General features: G+C 36.9%; 2 protein-coding genes across 6 annotated transcripts in view; both read right to left on the bottom strand.

Moving 5' to 3' along the window:
• RABGAP1 (RAB GTPase activating protein 1) overlaps positions 1-25,291 on the bottom strand; it is a 180,730-nt gene that overhangs the window by 67,779 nt on the left and 87,660 nt on the right. For all 5 annotated transcript variants that reach the window (XR_006710416.1, XM_045469812.1, XM_045469814.1 and 2 more), the window contains one exon: positions 23,649-23,799. Coding sequence is in view for 4 of the 5 variants with exons in the window: in XM_045469812.1 (XP_045325768.1) it covers positions 23,649-23,799 (151 nt within the window). In the remaining variant the exon portion in view is untranslated. The remainder of the gene's footprint in view (positions 1-23,648; positions 23,800-25,291) is intronic.
• Positions 3,077-8,519, bottom strand: GPR21 (G protein-coupled receptor 21). Its single transcript, XM_045469826.1, has one exon. The coding sequence runs from the start codon at positions 8,393-8,395 to the stop codon at positions 7,346-7,348; it is 1,050 nt and encodes a 349-aa protein (XP_045325782.1). The 5' UTR covers positions 8,396-8,519; the 3' UTR covers positions 3,077-7,345.

Below are 25,291 nucleotides of genomic sequence, written 5' to 3'. Positions count from 1 at the left end.
ACAGAGGATTTGAAGCAGGCTCTGTGCTGATAGCAGATAGCCCAATGCAGGGCTTGAACTCACGAATCATTAGATCACAACCCGAAGCGAAGTAAGATGCTTAACCAAATGAACCACCGTGGGTGCTCCAATAGATTTTTTACTTATTAACTGTACAATTCTGGCAACTCTAAATCTCAGTTTCCTCATCTACATGATGGGTTAATGTTAGCCACTAGCTCATACAGTATTGGAAGGATTAAATAAGACAAAGTTTACAAAATTCTCCTGAAATATAATAAGCCTTGATTAACATTTATATTGTTACCCATAATGCCTCCAGTACCTAAAATTCCACACACACACACATAGACACATAGACAGACACACACACACACACACCATTTTAGTCTATTTAAATCTTATTCATGGGGTACCTGGGTGGCTCAGTCAGTTAAGTGTCCGACTTTGGCTCTGGTCATGATCTCACAGCCCCTGGGTTCGAGCCCCACATCTGGCTCTGTGATGACAGCTTGGAGCCTAGAGCCTGCTTCAGATTCTGTCTCCGTCTCACTCTCTGGCCCTCCCCTACTTGTGCATTCTCTCTCTCTCTCGCTCTCTCTCTCTTAAATATAAATAAACATGTAAAAAAATTTTTTTTAAACCTTACTCATTCAGGGCTTGGCTAACTGAAGGCAAACACTTCTGTAAAAGCAACATGGTGTAATAAGAGAAGGCAATGGATTCGGAAGTAAGTCTGGATATTATCATAAATTAGATGTGTGGTCAATGGATTGGTTTACTGTCTGTAAAAAGAGAGAATCAGACCAAATGAGCACTAAAATCTTTTATAGTCCAAATGTCCCTCCCCATCTCCTTTGCTAGATATGACATTCTGTATATTTAATGTTTCAATGCTATTTGACTGACACTGTTAATTTTTATAAGTATTTTCATATATCTTCCTTTTCTAATTAGACAGTATATAGGTACTGCATGAAAACCAAAATGAGCTGGTCCCCACAACTGACAAAGTAATATGGCCGGCTACCCTTTGAATATTAAATCATGAAACAGTATGTTGTATGGTAGAAGGTAAGACCAGTGATATAAAACCACCTCAAAAAGAAAGAATGAGTAGCAGGCTTGTAAGACTACTACAAATTACAAGCAATTTTACTAACTGACAAGTACAAAAGAAGTTAATTAAACCTAAGAAATAACACATCAATTAAACATCAATGGGAAGGTGGGTTGGCCAGTAGAGATGCTTTCCACTTTTATTATGATCCTAATGATCAGGTTTTCTCATTGTGGAGATGGGCTTAATCAGATACCAATAAATTTTAACACTACAAAACCACATTCTGAAATTCTACCTCCACCAAGCAACACACTGAATATGGTTTGGCCTCTCATGAAGATCTACCATTGGGGAACAACTGGTCCCTACTGCCACTACAGATTTCTTATGTTATTAAAAAAAATTTTTTTTAATGTTTATTTTTGAAAGAGATAAAGAGACAGACAGAGCATGAGCAGGGGGAGGGGCAGAGAGAGAGGGAGACACAGAATCCGAAGCAGGATCCAGCACAATGCCCGACACAGGGCTCAAACCTACAAACTATGAGATCATGATCTGAGCCAAAGTAAGACACTTAACTGACTGAGCCACCCAGGCGCCCCACGGATTTATTTTAAACTAATAAAGTGACATGATGATTTTTATACACTGGTATCAGGCGAACTCACCCCCAAAACAGAAGCACAGTATACCTAGCGTCCCACCAGAAAGTCTTGGTAAATTCCTCCAGATAAGGTTACTCTGGTGAGGTTTTTGGAAAGGCAAATAATCACAGAATTTTTCCATATGAAATATCTAAAAACTATAAAGTTCTACAAGAAAGGGATCATGTGATCGTTTTTTCTTTTCTTTTTTTGAGAGAGAGAGAGAGAGAGAGAGAGAGCGCGAGCAAGTGGAGGGGGAGGGCTACAGAGAAAGAGGGAGACACAGAATCCAAAGCAGGCTCCAGGCTCTGAGCTGTCAGCACAGAGCTCCATGTGGGGCTCGAAATCACGAACCACGAGATCATGACCTGAGCAGAAGTTGGACGCTTAACCAACTGAGCCACCCAGGCGCCCCGGTGATCCTTCTTTATATCCCTCTGAGGCCAGCTATTTGCAATGTCTGGTATAGAGTGGAGCTTGGTGCATAAGGGCTTCCCGATTGTTTAAGCTTTCCCTAAACCCACTGTTATTGCAAACAGAATTTTCCACAACCTCCAGCAGTGTCATCTGAAGCACATCTCTCTGAATACATGACCAATGCATGTTAAGAAAAGGAAGGAAGGCAAAACTAAAAAACTGGTAAAGACTGAGAGACAAAGCAAAACCACAGAATAGCTTCTTTCACCAAGATAGTCTATATACCTCCTCTTTCCTTGTGACAGATTTTTACAGCCTACCTTATCTGCATTCAGAGCCAAGAAGGTGATGTGATCCAAATACCTGTTTCTTATCCATGCTGTGAGAAACTGGCAGTTTGACAGCAGTGTCTGAAGTTCCCTGGGTCAAGGCTACCAGGTTTCCAGGTGTAAAGTTACCTGCCATACAGCGCATGCACATTCCGACACTAGTCTCTTGGTATTAAAAAGCTACCTTTTGTCATTTACAGTCTAGAACAGCCTTGAGCAAACAGAAGTGCTTGTGGGCTCTGGACCTCCTTTTGAACATTACTGCTGTATAATGACTAGAACTAATAATTAGAAAGAATCATTCATTAATTTTGTAAAGTTTACTATAAAACTTCTGCTCTGAGCCAGCTCCCATGTTAAATTTTGGGGATGAAGATATGAAGAGACACTGTCCCTGCCTTTAGAGACTTTACAGACAAGTAAAGGAAGTAAATGAAAACAGTTTTATGAATTTAACACTACTGTCATTTTAGAACGGTGAGGATTTATCATGCCTCTCTTCTCAAATTTGGGATTGCTAACTAGCATGGGAATAGTCACCCAGCACTGAGCTTCTAAAACCTTAACGTAGGGGGACACCATTCCATTATGTGTGACTTCCTCAGATGTGAAACCATGGCAGATACAAATAATAGTACTCATTTTTATTGCAAAGCACTTTACATATTACAAAGTACTTTTACATCCATTATCTAATTCAATTGCCAAAGTAACCCTATGAGGGATAAGGGGATTATTATCTCCTTTTATAGAAGAAATTAAGTGCTTAGAGAAGTGACTTGCCCTTACAAAACTAGTTAATTTGTAACAGAAACCTGGATTTTTTCTCAATTCAAAGTTCAATTTAATCATATCATGGTGTCCTTGTCACCCAAATTTTGAAGAAAAGCCAAATGACTCATTTTCAGCTATAAGAAATGTCTAGAATAATGCCAGGGCATGTAAAATATATTAATATGTACACTTAATATAAAATAGTTTTCCTTCAACCTGAAATAGAAAAATTATGCAAAAACAACACAGAGAACAATTTGTGAAGACTTAAAAAAATCATAAATGCCACATTTCTCCCACTTTAATCTTCCCACAATGTGCTCATATAACAAAAAATTCTGGTTTGCCAATAATTTATTTCACAAGTCTTCTATGATACAAAAACACATAGCAAAGTTAAAACATTTCCTACAAAGCCACTGTGCAGATTTTTCGATCAAACCTGAAAGGCTGAGGAAACTCTCCCAGAAACCACTCCACTGTCTGGGAACTTGTAACCCTGTTGCTTCATTTTCAAGTTCAAAGAGTGAGTGGACAATGCATTTATAGTATAAAAATTCAAGTTTTCCCAATCCTTAAAATACTGAGACCATTATTCAAGTAAAAAGGAAAAGCCATTAGAAAAGGCTCAAAAAGAAATTCATCCAGCAATAAAGCTTAAGGAAAACCCTTTACAAAATGGAATTTGGGAGTCAACAGATCCATGAAAAATTCAAATATCCTTTCTGGTGTAAGACAGTTCTTTCATTAAAGTAGACCACTTGTCCTTTTGCAGCTGCTTTTCTGCTCTAAGAGGAAAAAAAAAAACATCTTCTCTGAAATCACTGTATAAAAACGTATAACTAATTTACAAATGTAACAATTAGTATTGTCTTATCTGAACATTTACTATGAAATAATTTCAACACAATTACCAAAAGCTTGTGCTTCCTCTGATATCAGTCACATACCATATATAGTTAAATGCACTGTCTTGCCAAAGCCCAAGGTAATTGAATCTAAAAATATACTTTTTTTTCATTCTGAACTAGCAAGATTGGTATTTAAACCAAACGTCATCAAATGTTGCACTAAGTATGCCAAGATGAAAAGGTTACTTTAATATGAACTGTCCGAATATATCACATAGAAAATGCCCCTAGCCACTAAAGATTGACTGCTGACATCCAGGCTCACCCCGTTCCCCCCTAACATGCACACACACAAGAAAACAAAAATTAAAAGGCAGTATAGACAATCAATGAATGTGAGAAAAGAACTGGTAACTGGAAGAAAACGTAGACTTTATACAGTCCAATGAAGACAAGATAAACTGGAAAGACATCTGGTATTAAGCAAGTTTACCAGTGGGGGAATGCGGGGATTTTTCTTTAAAATTAGTGTATGGAGTCTCTAGTTTTAGACTGAGACGCTGACAGAGATTCTTATGTGAAAAAAGTATTTCTAATAACATCTAAATTTGGTACCAGGATAAAAATGTAAAAATCTGTTAACAAAAGCTCTTATTAAAAGAGGTGTCTTTTGAATCATTAAAAGATCAGCTTGACGAAATTACTCAGAGAAAGACAAATACCATATGACTTCACTCATATGAGGATTTTAAGAGACAAAACAGATGAACATAAGGGAAGGGAAGCAAAAATAATATAAAAACTGAGAGGGGGACAAAACAGAAGAGACTCATAAATATGGAGAACAAACTGAGGGTTACTGGAGGGGTTGTGGGGGGGGGGATGGGCTAAACAGGTAAGGGGCACTAAGGAATCTACGCCTGAAATCATTGTTGCACTATATGCTAACTAATTCGGATGTAAATTAAAAAAAAAAATAAATTAAAAAAAAAAAGATCAGCTTGATTAGCCACTTCCAGTGGCTCTTTCCATAAGATTTTTCTCAAAGAGTTTTCTCTTTCTCACAAGATGGAATGGTACTGCAGGAAAAAATTAAAAGGGCTCAGCATCCCCCAAAAGCAAAACTCCACCGATTTAACATCAGTTTTTTATAAAAATTAATCTTTAAGATTCTCATCTTTGCTAAACTAAAACTCACAAGCAAACTGCAAATCTGAACAGGTTACTTTCTCCAACATGTATGAAGAAAAAGGAAACTTTGTTTTTCTTTAGATTTGTGGCACGTAAATAAAGGAGAAATATGCATAACCATTTCTCAAAATCCAAGAGAAAAGGTTTTTCAATTCAAATGGCAATTTAACAGAGCCACTGCTAATATAACTTGCAATTTCAACATGAGTTCTAAATACTGAAACAGCTTAGAATCAAGTTTTTTAGTACTAAATATAAAGAGCAAGCAAGCTTTTGGGAAGAATTCAGAATCTGAAATTTAAATGTTTATGTAATACTTATTCACTTAAAATAAAAAAGTTTAAAGTACAGCACACATTTGAAGTTAAAATCTAAGACCTAAAATCGTTAAGAATGCTGCCCTTTATATTAAAAGGGGTAGTAGGTTTTCTAATATCATGACAGAAAACCAAAGCCTATTTGCCTGTTTTATAAATATCTGCATCCTTTGTTGGATTCAAAACTCCACTTTACCCATTTCCCTTGGGTTTCTTCCATCTCACTGAATACCATTGTTGTATTCAGATTATAACATCTAGCCAAAGGCAGAGATCACATAAGCCCCCTGAAGACTTCCAAAACATTAAAACCAGTAGAAAAGCAGAGGAAATACTCTCATGCCTGGAGCTGCTGGGAAATCCTTCTCTCCTTTTAGAAAAATAAACTTCTTGTTCTAAAGATAATCACTTGAAGAACAAAACATCACCAGTACATACAAATACACAGCACTTTCAATAATTCTACAGAATAAATAATAAAAATCCTATAAATTTTGCTAGTACTTTGGCTTTCAAAAAAAAAAAAAAAAAAAAAGACTAAGTAAAGAACTGTTACATCAAAGGATTTTTTTGTCCAGAAAGAGAAGAGCACTAAAAGAGACTTAATCCGAATTTCTCCTTCTCGCATTCAAATGTGCATTTCTTAACACCAAAAAAATGCTTTTAAAAAGATTAGATGCTACTTTGTTGATTCCATTTAACCACAAAGAGAACATCTCAATCCCCTTCTATTTAAAAAAGGAACTAGTTAAATATACAGTATATTTTCTGACTCAGTTGCTTATTAGGACATCTTTTTCTCCCAGATATTCTGACATTTCAAAGTTTGTGGATTAAAAAAAAAGAAGAAGACTAAAGATTCATTTCTATATATTTTCACCATTATAAAAATGGCAGCCATTAACCTATCATTTGTTTTTCAGCTTATTAAAATACACTTTGCTGTAAAGAGAAATCTAAATTCAAACGTTTTCAATACACACACACACAAAGGCATGGGCAAAAACACTACAGCGCAATCACTTTCCATGCACACATTTCTTTAGATCCCCATGAAGCATGCCACAGAAAGTAGCTCAATTTTTCCTAAATTGTATGAATTGACTGCCTTTTTGCTTCACTCACGGTGCACTGCAAAATTCTAAAATTAACGCTTAGGTGTTCATGTTATTCAACAATATGTATTGAGAATTCTCTCAAGAGAAGACCTAAAACATAAAACATTTGGCTTTCTAAATGACAGTGCTGAAATCTGCAGTGTAGTTCTACTTTGGCATATATAAAGCAAAATTTAAATCCTGTTAATTCATCACTATTTTTTAATATTCCCCTTCAAAGAATTCAATTGCACATGAAGCCCAAACAGAAAGAGCCTAGAAAAGCGACAGGAAAATGACTTTTTAAAAATGCTGACGCTTTTCACACCCAGGTTCAGTCATGCCAGCTGAAGAGAGGTGTTAGATATGGTTTTATTTATTTTAAATCTTCAAAATGTCATCATTTCCATGACATTACAAAAACTGGAACCAAGAGCAATTTATCTTCATGATCCTGATTCTCCGATTCAAAGCACTTTTTAGAAAATAATTTCTGCAAACTTAGAAGGTATGTTCAATGTATCATTTGTTTGCTACTGCTTAGAGTTGAATTATTTTGTCCCAGATCTCCCAGTAAGCTAGGGATACAAAGAGACAAAAAGGAAACACACACACACACACACACACACACACACACAGAGTGATCCAATATCTGAGTCACTTCAGATATGGCATCCGTTAAGGGGGTCTTTGCTCCTAACTGTGTAAGGGTCCTTAGCTATGGTCTGACTTGCACAAGAAGTACACATGGCCCCTGAGAGGCGCTTTAGTCCCCTTTGGAAGACACTGTTGGAGAGACTATAAATGACACAGTTACAGAAACTGTTACTAATAGCAAGCCAGGTGGTCAAGAAGGATGCGAAGCGGTTGCTGTGGCCAGTGGAGCTCTCCAATAAGAAGTAGATGATGTATGGCAACCAGAGGATGTAAAATACACTAGTAATTCGGAACAGGACCATGGCATAGCGCTTATCGGAACAGCTCTGCACCTCCCCAGTCTCCCCACTCTGGTTGCTGAAGCGGGCTTGCCTTTCGCTGATTTCCTTTGTGTGCTGTTGGCAGATGCGGAAGATGTTGAAATAGGTGAAGCACACAATGAGGGCTGCCGGGGCATATAACATCATCACGATGAACAGGGTGAAGTAGGGGTCGGTGTGCCAGGACTCTGCACACCACTGAAACACATCTCCATGATATCCAGGTTTGCCCCAGTGGAAAAAGGAAGGCAGGAAGACCAGGGTGGAATATAGCCAAATCAGGAAAATACACAGGCGTAGTCTCCAAGGTGTAACCAGAGTATTATAAGTTAAAGGTTTAGTGATGGCAATATATCTATCGATGCTGATACAGGCCAGAGAGGCCATGGAGACACTCTTCAGAACTGATACTACAAAACCAAATACCTGGCAAGTCAAAGACTCCTCTACTGGGAGTGGGTAGTGGAGGAGTGATAAAGAAGGGACCAAGCAGCTTATCCCAACCAAGAGGTCAGCATATGCCATAGTCTGAATAAAATAACTTGTAGTATGGTGGTTCAACAAAGGTGCACAGTGAAATACAAAAATCACAATGATGTTGCCAGAAATAATCAATACGGTGAGAAAGACAATAATCAATACTTCCAAAAGGCAAAAATTGACAGTTTCCAAATAGCCAAATGTCAAGAGGCAAAAAGGGCGGCTGCTCTGATTACCATCCAAGGTAGAGTTCATCTTGAGCTCAGGAGTGATCTCTCACTTCATGCTGCCGCTTGGCTGCTGCCAACAGTTCAAAGGAGCAGCTGCTGTCATTGCGGTCAGCTCTGTGTGTCTGTAATAATGCCAGAGGAGCCTTAGTCCCCAAGCTCCTGATGCTGCTCTGGTGCATTGCCTGCAGTGTAATTCCCCTTTAAATCCTTCTTGGAATAGGGAGAACCAGCAGCAGTTGTCTGGCCAGTCCCAGATGTGGCCATAGTACCAGGTTTACCATACACATAGCGCCAGGGGAGTAAGGCAAACTCTGGGTACATTGTCTTCAGGCCAATGAGGGTAGGGGTTAGGGGCAGAAGAGAAGGGAGGAAGATTAGGAGCTTCAGCAAGAGTTGTAATGAGTCTCCTCTGAACAGCTGATAGAAGAAAAGGAGAGAGCATTTTACATTTTGCATCCAATGCCCTAATCAAAGAACCTGGCTAGCTCAGGCTAGTATCAACCCTCCCACTCCATCCCACCCCACCCGGTACAACTATTCATGGCTACTCTCAGCAGCACCCCACATAACTGGTCCTTACTTTACAGAGGAAGAGAAACAACAACAAGTTTCATGATCAACATAAAACAAAATCAATCACAAGCCAGATCAATCTAATCCCATTTCCTCTCATTTGAGCCTTTCGGGGGAGAAAAAGAATCTGCTTATGGCATTTCTGAAAATATCTTACTATAACTACCACTAATAGAATTAGCTCATTTTCTTCACTGATTCCAATGTAATTATTTCACCTCTTCGAAAACATTTCAACAGAATTTATCTGTCTAGCTCAATTTCAAAGTGTTACCTGTAATTCTGCATGCTGCAATCCAAACAAAAGCCACAAAACATCCTTAAGAGAAAGCCTTGCAGTGCAGGAATGTGCCTCAGCCCCGTTTACTGCAGAACTGAGACACAGAGGGAGGGGATAAAGGAGGAGGAGGAGGGGAAACGGGGAGAAGAGGGGGCTTGGGAAAAGGAAGAAGGGGGGAGGGGAAAGAAAACGCCTGTGTGCACACACCCTTCGGCATCTTTAGCAGCTCATTAGAATTCATCGCCAGAGAAGTGGTCCCTGATTTCCCGACTGCACATTGGGGGAATAACTTAATACGCCTGCAGTGCAGTGTTCGAAAGCTGTTTCCTCGTCTGTCTGGAATCCCCCTCTTAGTAGATGAGCAGAATTTAGACTCTGCTAGTAATGAGAAGGGGTTGTAACCTGGACAGAGTGCCAGCCAGGAATTAGATGGAAACACACTGCCAGAGGCGTAATGGTGAGAGGAAATTCCTATTTTCTTATAGCATTTTCCTCAGGAACAAAGAGCAATGTTAAAGAATGAAAGTGTGCTAACAGTGCGGGGCAACTGAGAAATCATAATTTAGCAGCACAAGAAGTTCTAGCTAGAAGGCTAAATATTTAGCATTTTCTCTCACAATTCACTGGATACTGGCCAATTTTAAGACAGATGACAAAAATAACAAAGCAAACAATCAGTTTTTCAAGAGAAAAAATAAAGAAAACTTCACTCATTTTGAATACTGAGGAAACAGCACACAATCATGTTGTTTCTGTATTCAATACTCCTCTACAGTTTTGAGATACCATTTCTTGCTTCTAGTTTACTGAGAAGCAGGTACACAAATATACAAACAAATGATGGACAAGTAAATATACCCATTTCCACTCAGGCTTTAAAACTGTAAAATGCACAGTACAAATTAGTACAAATCTTGTTTGTGCTTACTTAAAACAATGCAAGTTGGAGTTACATTGTGGCTCTTCTGGTAGTGACAATTTTCAGCTAATTAGAAATGTGTTTTTTAGTATTTTTTCCTCCAGGTGTCTTTGGACTCTCAATTTATTCTTCTAAATAAAGTTTCACATACCCAATAGAGTAAAAGAAAATAAACTAATGTTGGCATTTCTAAGTATTCAATAAAGTCGGCACACCTGGACAGAGATACACATTATCTGATCCAATTTTAACTCTTGCTTTACATATGTGCTTTCTCATTGAAAGCAAACAGCCACCCATGATCAGAACTGAATTAATTATATTTTAAGATCAAAAGCACTGTGCTTATTACATGAAGGCAAGAAACTGAAGAACGTATTGCACATAAGCTTGAGAGATATATTTGACAGGTCTTACTGGAGAACATAGCAAAGTGTGGCATATAAAAAAAACCCTACGGCACTGAACACCCATCTGATTCAAATCCTTGCTCTTATATTACTTAGCCTCTTTTACACTCAAGTTTCATCATTTATAAAAATAAAGTACTTCCTACTTTACAGAGTTGGTGCAAAATAAAGGCGACAGTGCATACATATAAAGGGCTTATTAATACTTAGCATATAGAGAGTATATAACTTTACTTTTTTTCTTCTCAATTAAAATATCCTTCCTAAGTAGTCTGTGCTTTTCCGCCAACCATGTTGTACTGCTTGAGGATGGGGTCCTCTGATACCTAAAAGGCTTCTCTTATTGTGAATGCCCAGGTCTGAGGCCCACAACAGTCACTTGGATACTTTGTTGTCACACATTCCTCAAATGCATTAAGACTATATATATGCAAGGCAGTGAAAGTATCTGAAAAGACAGAATGGTGATATGGCATCAATTATTCCCTCTACACTAATGATTTCTCTGCCTATATGTTTCCAGTCCTGACTTCACGCCTGAGCATTCTTTTCCATTTCTAATTTGCCTGCTACTCTATATATACATCTTCCACCTGGACATCCTGTAGACTTCAACCACAGCATGTCCAAAATTAAAATCATTTTCCTCAACAAATCACCCTATTTTTTTTCCCCCAACATTCTTTTTTCCCAGGCACTCAGTTATGAAACCTAGGAATCATTTTGACCACTCTCTCCCCCTCACCAGATTCCCGGGAATCTATTTCTATGGTGGCTCTTAATTCAGTTTTTAATACTTTAGGCCATCATTAAATATTGTCTGGGCTTCTAGTCTTGTTCATTTTTCTGATCTATTCATTTCTGCCTAAATATCCAATAGCATTTGCTTTATTATGGTATCCAAAGTTTAAGAAGAGTCAATGGCTCCCTATTGCCTTTCCAATGATCTCACTATTCCACCCCCCTCCCCAATACCTTGCCTTCCAGACAAACCAGGTTATTCACTATTCTATACATTTACCACAGACTTTATTTTTGAAGTCTCATTGTTTGAGTGCTTAATATTGAATGAAAAAAGGAAAGATTTCTGAGTTATATTTCAATAAATAAAAAAAGCATTCAAAGTCAGTAGTATAAACTTTTCTAACTACTTGTGAATTCTGTCATGTAACTTATTCTCTCTTCATCTCAGGTGTCTCATGTATAAAACTAGACAATTATGGTGATAAAAAAGACACTGTGTTGGCTGATTACTTTAAAGAATTAAAAATGTAATAAAAAATACAAGCTATTACATTACTATCACTAGCATAATAATAGTTCTTCCAACTTCATTTCTGTTTTAGTAAAATTTCTCTTGGGGCTATAATCAAAATATTCATATAGGAAACTCAAAAAAAAAAAAAAAAAAAAAGCCTGAGAGCCGCACTTTATCAAATCAATCAAGAGTTAAATGTTTTGTTTCAGATCACAGAAAAACACTTTCTTCAAAAGACACGAAGTTAATGACATAAGGTGACAATAAGTCTATGTCTTCAAAAAAAAATCTATATATATATTTCCTTTTTAAGTTTTAATTTAAATTCCAGTTAATTTACAGTGTAATAGTAGTTTCAGGTGTACAATACTGTGATTCAACATTTCCATACAACATCTGGTGTTTATCACCTATTTACCCCATGCCCCACCTACCTCCCCTCTGGTAATCATCACTTAGTTGTTTATAGCTAAGAGGCCTGTTTCTTGGTTTGCTTGTTTATTTTGTTTCTTAAATTCCACATATGAGTGAAATCATACGGTTCTCTTATTTCGTTCATCATAATACTAGCTCCATCCGTTATACATTTCTTTTTTAAAATAATGCAGTCTCTTATATGTGTATAGATATAGATACAATTTTTAAAAAAAATAGCATTTCTTTGTGTGTGTGTATGTATGTGTGTGTATGTGTGTGTATATATATATATATATATATATATATATATATATAGTGTGTGTGTGTGTATGTGTGTGTGTGTGTATATATATATATGAATGATTGGAAGGAAACACTGGAAATCAACTCTACTTTTCAGTGGATGGTAGGTGGGATTAAAAATGATTTTTAATTTTCTTTACGTTTTTCTGTATTTTCTGGATTTCCTAATTTCTTTGTAGAGTTGACCCTTGAACAACATGGGTTTAAACTGCATGGATCCACTTATAAGTGGATTTTTTTCAATAAATACGGGATAGTACTATAAACGTATTTTCACTTCCTTATGATTTAAATAACATTTCCTTTTCTCTAGCTTACTTTATTATAAGAATGCAGTATTTAATACACATATAAAACATGTGCTAATCAACTGTTTATGCTATTGGTAAGGCCTCCAGTCCACAGTAGGCTATTAGTAGTTAAGTTTTGGGGAAGTCCAAAGTTATGGTTTTTCAAATGTGTGGTGGCTCATGCCCTCTAACTCACACATTGGTAAAGGGCCAATTGCACTAGTTTTATAATTAGGTTTTCAAAAAACAGCCAAAATAATATATAACATGTCCGTTTTGGTAAAGTTAACAAAAACTCTGGCCACAAGATGTCCTCCCAGAGCCACATTGAATGGATGATGCCAAGTTTAAGTCACCTACTTCATGGGGTTCAGTTCCACCTGTCCTTATGCCATCACATCAATTTTCTTCCAGTCTTTAATGGTCAATTCAACTCAAAATGGACCCTTGGAGCCCCGATTAGGGGCACCTGGGTGGCTCAGTTGGTTGAGCATCTGACTCTTGATTTTGGCTCAGGTCATGATCCCAGGGTCATGGGATTGAGCCCTGCATAAGGCTTTGTGTTGAGTGTGGAGCCTGCTTAAGATCCTCTCTCTCTCTCTTTTTGCCCCTCTCCCTGGCTTGTCTCTCTCTGCCTCAAAAAAAAAAAAAAAAAAAAAAAAAAAATCCTACAGAATGAGAATATAACTGGATGAACCATGTAAAGATGGCCAACATTTAACCATTTCATTTCTGGTTAAAGATTTTCCGATCTGTAAAACTGGTAACTTCTGTATGGATCAACCTAATACTAAATAATTAAAACAACAAAGAGAACTAAAAAAGAAATAGAAAGATGAAACAAAAACTGTCCGAATTATATTTATACTTCTCTCAACCTATTCAGTGGCTTAATGATTACAGATGAGAAAGGATCAATCTCAGTTCCCCTAATCTGTAAGATTCACTTCTGGGCATTACTTATTATTAGGTAAAAATGAGGTTTAAATGTGGATTTATTTAATTAACATATTATTTTAGTGCAGCTAATGTGGGTATGTATGTACCAATGTCATTCCAGAACAAATTTGAGGGCCTTTGACTCTTCTTTTACTCCTCTCATCTCTTATATTCAGTCAATCACTAAGTTCCAAAGATTCTATTATCTCTGAAACTTCTCAAATAATATCTTTCTTTATCCCTTCTGCCACTGCTCTGATCCAAGTCACGATCATCTCTTGCCTAACTCACTAACAGATTTTGCTTCAATTAGTCTTACTCCATTCTAATTCAAGTAACTGGAATGACCATTCTATAACAGTAACACAAATAACAGCAGTAACTAAGCAATAATTTATACTTACTATGGGTTATAAATTGTACCTAATGTTTTGTCTAAGTTCATTCTAACAACTCTACAAATAAGGTACAATTATCCTCTCATTTTACAGATAAGGAAACACAAGTCTAATGTTAAACTGCCCAATGTCAATGGCTTAAATATAGTATAACTGGGATTTGAATCAAGACAATCTGGCTTCAGACATATACTCCAATCCACTTTGCATACTGCCTTCTAAATGTGAGTATGATTTGTCTGCTTAAAATGCTTCAATGACTTTCTACTGCCAGAAATCTCAAATATGACTTATTTAAGCTTTCGAAGATCTGGCCCCTACCTATGTTTTCTGGCCTTATTTCCTTTCACACTCTATGAAATTGCCAAGCTCTCTCACACCCCTGGGCACATGCTTTCCCACTGATTTTTTTTTTTTTAATTTTTTTTTTCAACGTTTATTTATTTTTTTTGGGACAGAGAGAGACAGAGCATGAACGGGGGAGGGGCAGAGAGAGAGGGAGACACAGAATCGGAAACAGGCTCCAGGCTCTGAGCCATCAGCCCAGAGCCCGACGCGGGGCTCGAACTCACGGACCGCGAGATCGTGACCTGGCTGAAGTCGGACGCCTAATCGACTGTGCCACCCAGGCGCCCCTCCCACTGATTTTTAACATCACACATGCCACGAAGCACCCTATCCCAGCCCAACAATCCCCTTCTTTGGTAATTTCTGAACAAGAGACCTTTTCGAATCCTTAGATGAGAAGTCCTTGTCATGTGCCACACAACAATATGTATTTTCTCTTCTGTAACTCTCATACAACTTTACTGTAATTGGTTAGTTAATTGTTTGTTTCCCTCATTAAAACATAGTCTTTCCCAAACAGGGAGCAGGTATACTTTATTCTTGGCATATCCATGAAGCCTAGCACAAGGCTGACATCAAGCAGGCTTTCAAAGGTATTTATGGCTGACTAAACAACAAATGCCTAATAAGACAACAGGCAATTCTGAATGAAGATCTTTCAAGTAAAGCCCTAGTATGGTAACAGTTTAATTCACCTATTTATTAGGTCGACGCATATGAAATTGCCTATATGTAGATCAAAAATTATCAAAAAATCAGGTATTTTAATATGATCAAGCCTATTATGTTTCCAGTCTTATAATTCAGGAAACCTTTAGAACTCCCTGGGCAGATATGACTTACAGAAACTCACTACAGGAGACATGATATTACAGAGATAGGATATAGAGACCTGAAATTATTTTCATAAATACCAATTTGAAGAAAATGTATCTTAGTCCATTCAGGTTGCTATAGCAAAAATACCAGACTGAATAACTTATAAACAACAGAAATTTTGCACAGTTCTGGAGACTAGGAAGTTCAAAATCAAGGTGTTGGAAGATTTGGCATCCCATCAGGATCCACGGTCATCTTCACTATGTCCTTATAAGGCAAAAGGGGCAAGGGAGCTAACTGGGGTCATTTTGATAAAGATACTAATCTCATTCATGAGAGCTGCTCTCTTTTGACCTAGTTATCTCCCAAAGGCCCACCTCCAAATACCATTACATTGTAGGGGTTATGAGTTCAACACATGAAATTTAGGGGGATATATTCAGTCTATAGCAGACCTACTACAGCAACTGCTATGTGGGAGCACACAATATAGTTTTAAAAGTCTACTCAAAACCTATTTGCCTATAGAAGCAGACAGCAGGAGTACTCGGCTGTGAAACAGAATCATGGGCTATTTTGGGAGGCAGGATTCAAACATGCTATATATCTAATTTTCCAGCATGTTCAAGCTAAAGGGAAAATCAACCATTTACTGTAGCAAACTTATTTAAGAGAAGAGGAAGTGAATGGTCACAAGTCAAGAACTCATCTGAGTTCATATAAGCTAGTGGCAGAGCTGGAATAGTACTCAGGCTTCCTAACTCCAAGGCCAGTGCTCTTTTTGCTAAATTGACTTCCTTTTCATTCTAGGTTCTAAGGCTATATATTATTGAATCTTTCACTACTGCCAAGTCTACCAAAGATATTTTCAATTAAAACCAAAGCAATCTGCATAATAATGGAATTTTAATTAGACATTTAAATTAAATTTCCAGACTGGTAAAATGTGGCTGGGCCTCTAGGACCTCCCTTGGACAAACAATTAAAAATGTAAAGAATGGTTACATGGACTTTTTATTAATTTAGATTTTGGATACAAACTTGAAATTCATAGCAAAAGATTCTTATAACAAAAGTTTATCAATAAAACCACTAGAGAAAATAAAGCAAACAGGTTTCAGAAAACACAAGGCTGAGTGGTTATAAAAGGAATGAGAAACATAAGGAAGCAATTTTGACATAAATTTCTGCTACTAAGCAAACTAACTAAATAAACAGAGAGTCAATAGCATAAAAGGTTAAAAATAATCAAAAGAAAGAAGGGCCAGAAGTGGATTCTGGAAGTTGGAGACCAGAAAGTGTCTCCTTTTCCCTCCATTGTCAACTGCAGTTTGATTCACCAGACCCAAACAGCTCAGTCTTACAACTTGAGGATTTACAAAAAAGCGCCATGGGAGTCCCTATGGATTACCTATTTAGGTTCCTCCCCAATGTGTCTGACAAGTTCTATCTAGAGATCAAGATTGAGGAGCCTTTGGTCAAAGGCCAGAACGAATAGAAAACAAAGAATCTAAGAGTATTTGGTCTGCAGAAATTTATTCCATGAAGCCAAGGATAGTTCAGTATCAAGAAGTCTATCATAATGTTGATAGATTATATATCTATTCCACTACAAATCTGTAAAAATCACATTAAATGCTAAAAAAGAAAAAAAAAACACTTCTTAATAAAATTTAGTAGACATTCCTAATAAAATCTCAAAGCCAGAGATGGAAGAAAATCACTTAAATACAATAAAACCTACAGGAGCGCCTGGGTAGCTCAGTCAGTTGAGCATCCAACTTGGGCTCAGTTCATCGTTTCACAGTTCATGGGTTTGAGCCCGGTGTTGGGCTTTGCGCTGACAGCATGGTGCCTACTTCAGATTCTTTTGTCTCCTCCTCTCTCTGCCCCTCCCCTCCTCACTTTCTCTCAAAAAATAAACATTAAAAAACTTTTTAAAATAAAAAATAGGGGCACCTGGGTGGCTCAGTTAGTTAAACGTCCAACTTTAGCTCAGGTCATGATCTCATGGTTCGTGTGAGTTTGAGCCCTGTGTCGAGCTCTATGCTAATAACTCAGAGCCTGGAGCCTGCTTCAAATTCTGTGTCTCCCCCTCTCTCTACTCCTCCCCTGCTTGCACTCTCTCTCTTAAAAATAAACAAAAAAAATTTAAGTGAAAAAAATAAAAATTAAGACTTACCAAAGAAATGAACAGTATGCTTTCCAAAAAATAAAAAAAAAAAACTAAAACCACCTTAAGTAAAATCAGGAACTAGATAAGGATGCTAGTTATCATCATCATCATCATTTAACACTGTCTTGATGTTTCTAACATACAAAGAAAACCAAACAGTCTGCATGAACAGTGAAAAAAAGCAACTGTTTTTGCTGCTGATATTACTGCATACCTGAAAATCTCAAAAGATGCTAGAATCCAATTAGGGGAACTAATAAAAATATCAAGAGGCAGATGGATAGAGAATTAAAAAAAACCAAGGTCTATTCTCTATTGTAGCAATTAGGTCCTTGAAATAGAAATCAGAAGGAAAAAAAAATACTCCATTTGCAACAGCAAGAATGCTCTAGGATAATTCTTAGGAATAAATTTAACAAAAAAGGCACAAGACATATATATGAAGGCAACTCTAAAGCCTTTAACAGACATAAAATAAGACCTAAACGAGTGGTAAGACATACCATCTCTTAGATATAAAGACACTATAACAATGTAACTTATAGTCTAAATTAATATGTAAAATAAATAAAATTCAAATTAGAATCCTTATATAACCTTACAGGGAGGCACTGGTGGTAAGACTGGAGAAAATGATTTTAAGAGTTATATGGAAGATTAAATATATGAAAGAATAGATAAGAAAAAATATGGAATAAGAAACAGTGAAGAAAGATTTGAAAAAAGATAACTCAAAGCCTCTTAAACAAAAACAGTATTGGTATAGGGACACACAAACTGATCAATAAGCAGAAAAATCTAGAACTCAATCCCAGTATATATGAGAATTTAAGATCTAACAAAGATGGCAGTTCTATCCAGCAGGAAAATGGGAGTAGCACAATTGGTTATCCATCTGGGAGAAAGTAAAACTGGGCCGCTATCATATGCCATGTACAAAAATAAATTCCAGATGGATTAAAGATATAAATATATAACATATACAATAAAAATCTTGCAAGAAAATCTCAGAAATTGCATTTACAGACTCAGAGGTGGGAGAGACCTTAACCAAGACACACTTTTCTACATAAAAATTGAAAATGTTTTGTAAGGCATGAAACCATCAGTAAAGTCAATAAAGAATTAAAGTTTTAGAGAGATATTTATAAAGAAGATAAAGGATTAATAAACATAATAGAGTACAGAGTTCTTTTTTTGGGTAAACGTTTTTTTTTAAAGTTTATTTATTTATTTTGAGAGAGAGTGAGCACAAGCTGGGGAAGGACAGAGAGAGAGACAGGGAGAGAAAGAGAATCCCAAGCAGGTTCTGTGCTTGATCCCATGAGCTGACCATGACTTCAGCAGAAATCAAGAGTCAGATGCTTAATCAACTGAGCCACACTTGCACCCTGATAATTTTTATCTTATCTAAGTGATCTTCTTCCATCTCTGGTTTTGAGAATATATGTTTAAAAAAGATGAAGAGGTAATTCACAGAAGACTAAATTGCTTACATTTACCAGTAGTCAGAGATCTGCAAACTAAAGATATGCTGGTATCACTTACATCCACTGACAGCAGAAAATTAAATAGTTACTGATAACTAATACTGTTTGGGATATGGGTTAACAGGTACTTTGCTACACCGCTGGTGAACTATAAACTGCAACAGCCTTTTCGAAAATCAAGCTGGACATAAGTAAATTCAATATAAAAATTAAATAATCACTTAAAAAAACATGTCACCCTTTGATCCAGCAATCACACTCCTGAGACTCTTCCATAAAGAGAAGAGATTTAGAACGTGTTTAAGTATGTTTAGTAAAACATCATTTAGAGGCTAAAATCTGGAAGCAAAGTAAATGCCTACCAATAGAAGAGTAACTGAATAAAAAACTACACATAAAAACAAATGTGTTCATGTGTCTACAGGAAATTCTGTGTAAGTACATACATGGCTGTATAAAAAAATTTTAAGTTCAAGGATAGACAAGTAGGGAGAATGGAAAAGAACCAGCTTTAGAGTCATCTCTGAGTTCAAATTCTGCCTCTATCATTTACTATGTGAATGATTATAAGCAAATTACTAACCTTCACTGAACCTCTGTTTCTTCATTTCTAAAATGGAAATAGTAATTACCACTTCACAGGGATTTTCTTTGGATTTATGACATAATGGTTATAAAGTGTTTAATTCAGCATGTGACATATGTGCTCAAAAAGGGCAGCTACTACTACTATTTTTCCCTTCTTGAGATGAAAAAAAAAATCTTAAGTTCTCACTTTAAAAAAATTTAAAACCTAAAAAATAAAAAACTTAAAAAAAAAAAAAAAAGGGAGAAGAGTGCCCTCAAACTCCACTGCTTTTAGAAATAAGAAACACCTTGGGGCGCCTGGGTGGCTCAGTCGTTTCGGCGTCCAACTCTTGGTTTCAGCTCAGGTCATGATCTCATGGTTCATGGGTTAGAGCCCTGTGTTGGGCTCTGTGCTGACAGTATGGAGCCTGCTTGGGATTCTGTCTCCCTCTGTCTCTGCCCTTCTCTTGCTTGCACACGTGCGCTTTCTCTCTCTCTTTCTCAAAATAAATAAACATTAAAAAATTTTTAGAAATAAGAAACACCTTCAAAATACACACATACCTATGTATTTTCTATTGCTGAAAGGTAACCTGTCCCTGGATTATAAAAGTCACATGGGAAAAACCCTACATATATCCCCTTATAAGACAAGCTTGATAATCAAAGCAAGGTGACGACAAAGATGTTCATCAATTCTATTTGCAAGGTAATGTTTTGGGGGGCTTCATTCTATAAATCTAGTCACTGTTTCCTGCCATAAATTTAGTCTATGAAGAAGCAAAACAAAACACCTCTAAAGTAATATTACATGCGAAATTTAAGAACATGAAGCATATACCTGGCAAAGAACCCATGTCCAGAATAAATTAAAAACTCCTAGAATTAGTAATATATAAATATATATACACACACAGATATACATGTAAATATTATTGTCTATATACATATATTAACATATATAAACTTTGCTTTTTTAGTCCATTTGGACCGCTATAACAAAATACCACAGACAGGATGGCTTAAAAACAGCAGAAACTTATTGCTTACAGTTTTGGAGGCTAGAAATCCAAGATCAGGTTGCCAACATGGTCAGGATCTGATGAAGGCCCTCTCCTTCACTGCAGACTGGTGACTTCTTGCTGTGCCCTCAAATGATGGAAGGTGGTGAGGGATCTTTCTAGAGCTTCTTTCATAAGGGCACTATTTGCTATCATGAGAGCTCTGTCCTCATGACCTAATCACCTCTCAAAAGCTTTACCTCCATCTTAAAAAAAATTTTTAGCGTATTTTTTATTTAAAAAAAGTTTTCTTTAATGTTAATTTATTTTTGAGAGAGAGACAGAGCACGAGTAGGGGAGGGGCAGAGAGGGAGACACAGAATCAGAAGCAGGCTCCAGGCTCTGAGCTGTCAGCACAGAGCCCAACATGGGATGCTTGAACTCACAAACCGCAAGATCATGACCTGAGCTGAAGTCGGATGCTTAACTGACTGAGCCACCCAGATGCCCCGCATTTTTTTAAAGAGAGAGAGAGAGAGAGAGTGAGAGAGAGAGAGAGAGAGCGCGCACGCAGGTGAGTGGGAGAGACGGGCAGAAGGGGAGAGAGAGAATCTCAAGTAGTCTCCATGCTTAGTGTGGAACCTGACGTCAAAACCAAGAATTGGACACTCAGTATACTGAGCCACCCAGGTGCCCCTCAAAGGCTCTACCTTCTGATACCATCACTTTGGAAATTAAATTTCACCACATGAATTTTGAGGGAGACAAACATTCACACCATAACATTTGCTAAATGCAAGAATGTTCATAGCAGGTTTGTTCACAATGGCTAAAACTGGAAAAGAACAAAGCAAAACCAAATACCTATAATAGCAGAATAGATTTTTTTCAAGTGAGCTTTATTTCTACAATGGAATACTCTCTGCAATTAAAAAAATGAAAACAAAAAGAGAAAGACGGGCTCCTGATACACTCCCAAATTAGATGAACAAAAGAAGTCCCACTCAAACGGGTATGAGCTGCATTATTGTATGATTGCATTTAAATGAAGTTTAAGAATAATCAAAACTATGGCACAGAAATGGACACTCAGATCAATGGAACAGACCAGAAATAGACCCATAAACATATGGCCAACTAATCTTTGACAAAGCAGGAAAGAATATCCAATGGAAAAAAGACAGTCTCTTCAGCAAGTGGTGCTGGGAAAACTGGACATGCAGAAAAATGAACCTGGACCACTTTCTTACATCATACACAAAAATAAACTGAAAATGGATGAAAGACCTCAATGTAAGACAGGAAACCATCAAAATGCTCGAGGAGAAAGCAGGCAAAAACCTCTTTGACCTTGGCTGCAGCAACTTCTTACTCAACAAGTCTCCGGAGGCAAGGGAAACAAAAGCAAAAATGAACTATCGGGACCTCATCAAAATAAAAAGCTTCTGCACAGCGAAGGAAACAATCAGCAAAACTAAAAGGCAACTGATGGAATGGGAGAAGGTATTTGTAAACGATGCATCAGATAAAGGGTTACTATCTGAAATCTGTAAAGAACTTACCAAACTCAACACCCAAAAAAACAAATAATCCAGTGAAGAAATGGACAAAAGACATGAATGGACACTTCTCCAAAGAAGACATCTAGATGGCCAACCGACACATGAAAAAATGCTCAACGTCACTCATCATCAGGAAAATACAAATAAAGCCACAATGAGATACCACCTCACCCCTGTCAGAATGGCTAACATTAACAACTCAGGCAACAACAGATGTTGGCAAGGATGTGGAGAAAGAGGATCTCTTTTGCATTGTTGGTGGGAATGCAAGCTGGTGCAGCCACTCTGGAAAACAGTATGGAGGTTCCTCAAAAAATTAAAAATAGAACTACCCTACGACCTGGCAACTGCACTACTAGGTATTTATCCAAGGGATACAGGTACGCTGTTTTGAAGGGGCACATGCACCTCAGCGTTTACAGGAGCACTATCAAAAATAGCCAAAGTATGGAAAGAGCCCAAATGTCCTTCGACTGATGAATAAAGAAGATGTGATATATATATACAATGGAGTACTACTCGGCAATCAACAGGTTTCACCTCCTAGCTCCTGCACTGTGGTTTTGACAGGCACTCAATTAATGCTGTTTGAATAGTTACAGCAACAATGGAAAAAAATCAGAATATTAGTTCTTGAAAGAAAAAACATCTGTCTAGAAATAAAATGAGAAGAACACGAATATTGTCATCAAATAAAAGTCATTTTCTGGTAAGAGGCCCAATTTCATGTTCAAATGTTGTTCTCCCCATAAGATTTTTTTACAGTAAGAGTTTTATGGAGATATTATTCACCGAAGGTTTTAATATATTTTTAAAAGAAGTCCCACCTTTTGTCATACTAAAAAATTCTTAGGTATTATTCAGGGTTCTGAGCAATTCATTCATAACCCAGGTTTGGGAATGGAGAAACTGCTTTCCAAAGAGAAATACTTCAAGAATGTGAGAAAATAAAAACAAAAATTAAAACCAATGAGATGGGCACAAAGGCATGAAGCATCACTTAATATTGAAGAAAATTAAATTCTTGTATGCTGTTCAAGAACAGTTTTTGTTGTTTTGCTTGCAAAACCTTAAGGAATGCATGCACTTGAGAGGGAATACTATAAAAAATGAGAATTCTTCATTTTAGAGGAATGAGCTAAAAGGGACTCCAGTATAAGAGAATAAAAATCATGTTCTTCCTACTGTAGAAACTAGAACTAGGCCTCACCTAGAAAGAGCACATTTCTGTGAAGTGTGAAAACAATTAAAATAAAAGACAGTGTTTCATATTGCATGGCACAAATGATCTGACTGAACATGCAATTATGGTCAAAAAGGATTTAGATACACAATGAACAGAGGCCATCCTCTGCCTCCAAGGTGAAGTCAGTCAAGGAAGAAAAACCTTTTTCCTTTTCTTTTTGTGCCAACACTAGAAACAACTTTTGGGCTGTTGTATAAAATTGAAATCAAATAGCCACAATAATCTTTTCATAACAAATTTCTAAAAGGATTAAATGCTGAGGCTGAATTATCAGCCCCTTACCTTTGTAATGAGAATTCGGTATTTTTCTACCAGGTGGTCATTGTTGTGACAACCTGCTAGCAGTTGCCAGACTTCTCCTCGCAGAGCTTCAGGAACACCACTTCTTACTAAGGACGACAATTGCTTTGGTCTCACACTCAAATTGAGATGCCTAAAAAGAAAGCCATAATCTGTAAGCACATTAAAGATTCTCTAAGGAGTGTTTTTTTTTTTCTTTTTTAAGATCTTGTTTTTAAGTACTCTCTACACCCAACGTGGGGCTCAAACTCACAACCCCAAGATCAAGAGTTGTGCATTCCACCATCTGAACCAGCCAAGAGCCCCTAAAGAGTATTATTTTTATGAAAACTAAACTAAAAGGTTTTTAAAGACTTAATAAACGTAACATACTAATAAAGAAAAAAAGTATTGAATTAGATGTGGCCAAGATAACTGAAAAAGATTGGGTGGAGGAAAGAATTGTGCAGCTAGACTGTTTTGTAAGTATCTTTAAATTACTGCTGTACTTAAAAAAAGTTTTTGAATAAAAATCAAGGGGCGCCTGGGTGGCTCAGTCGGTTGAGCGTCCAACTTCGGCTCAGGTCATGATCTCGCGGTCTATGAGTTTGAGCCCCGCATCAGGCTCTGTGTTCACAGCTCAGAGTCTGGAGACTCCTTCGGATTCTGTGTCTCCCTCTCTCTCTCTGCCCCTCCCCCGCTCATGCTCTGTCTCTCTCTCTCTCTGTCAAAAATTAATAAACATTAAAAAAGAATTAAAAAAAAAATAAAAACTGGAAACCATAGCTTTATGGTTGTGGCTTATATAATAAAAACACAGCAAAATTCTAATCACTGGACATATAGCCAAAGATAAGGGCTTGGCCCTGCATCAAAATTCACAAGTGAATTAAATATTTATATGTTCTAAGTTAAAATAGTATTCTAAGTTAAAATAAATATTTAAATATAAAAATAAAACTTTCAGCGGCTTTTGTGATACCTTGCTTCAAGTAATATTTTTGAATGATTATGATGGATAAGGAAGTTTTGACTGTACTATTGTAACATCAAAATAAATTATTAAAGTCTTTGAGGTTCATTTATCTCATTTATAAAGTGGGGAAAATAAAACTTATCTTGAAATGTTGGTACCAATTTACAAAGTGGTTTGCATGAAATCTTATTCGATTCTCACAACCACCATGTGAGGTAGGTGGCTAGTATCTCCAGTTTTACAGATGGAAAAAGAAGTTCAGGGAAGTTGATTAAATGACTTAGGTAGTCCTCAAACTCTAAGACCTATGAATGTGCTGATATCATGGCTGCTTTGTGATTTGAGAGCTACCAATACTGAGTCAGTAAAGCAGGACTCTGATGTGAAATGGCTCCTGTGACTATCAAATTTAAACAGTAAGTTACTGATACAAAATGACCACTCTCAAAATACAAAAAGGACTCAGATTTTTCTCAAAACGTTCCTAGAATTCTACAGAATAAGGCACAGTATGTTTAAAAATGGTTAATTCTGTGATGCTACTACCCTAATGTAGTAGCTATAGACAATTCAACATAGTTTTGTCTTTGCTTGGGAAAAAAAATTATATAAAAGTTGAAGGGTTGGGGGCAGAAAGAACAAAAGCAGTTGTTACTTAAAGATTGATGCA

This window comes from Leopardus geoffroyi, chromosome D4 (assembly GCF_018350155.1).
Source record: "Leopardus geoffroyi isolate Oge1 chromosome D4, O.geoffroyi_Oge1_pat1.0, whole genome shotgun sequence".
Classification (NCBI taxonomy): domain Eukaryota; kingdom Metazoa; phylum Chordata; class Mammalia; order Carnivora; family Felidae; genus Leopardus; species Leopardus geoffroyi.
The sequence above is the reverse complement of the archived record's forward strand: the minus strand, read 5'-3'. Positions and strand labels throughout refer to the sequence as shown.

Coding starts and splice junctions, on each gene's coding strand:
- GPR21 (XM_045469826.1), bottom strand. CDS start 8,395: ATGAACTCTACCTTGGATGGTAATCAGAGCAGCCGCCCTTTTTGCCTC.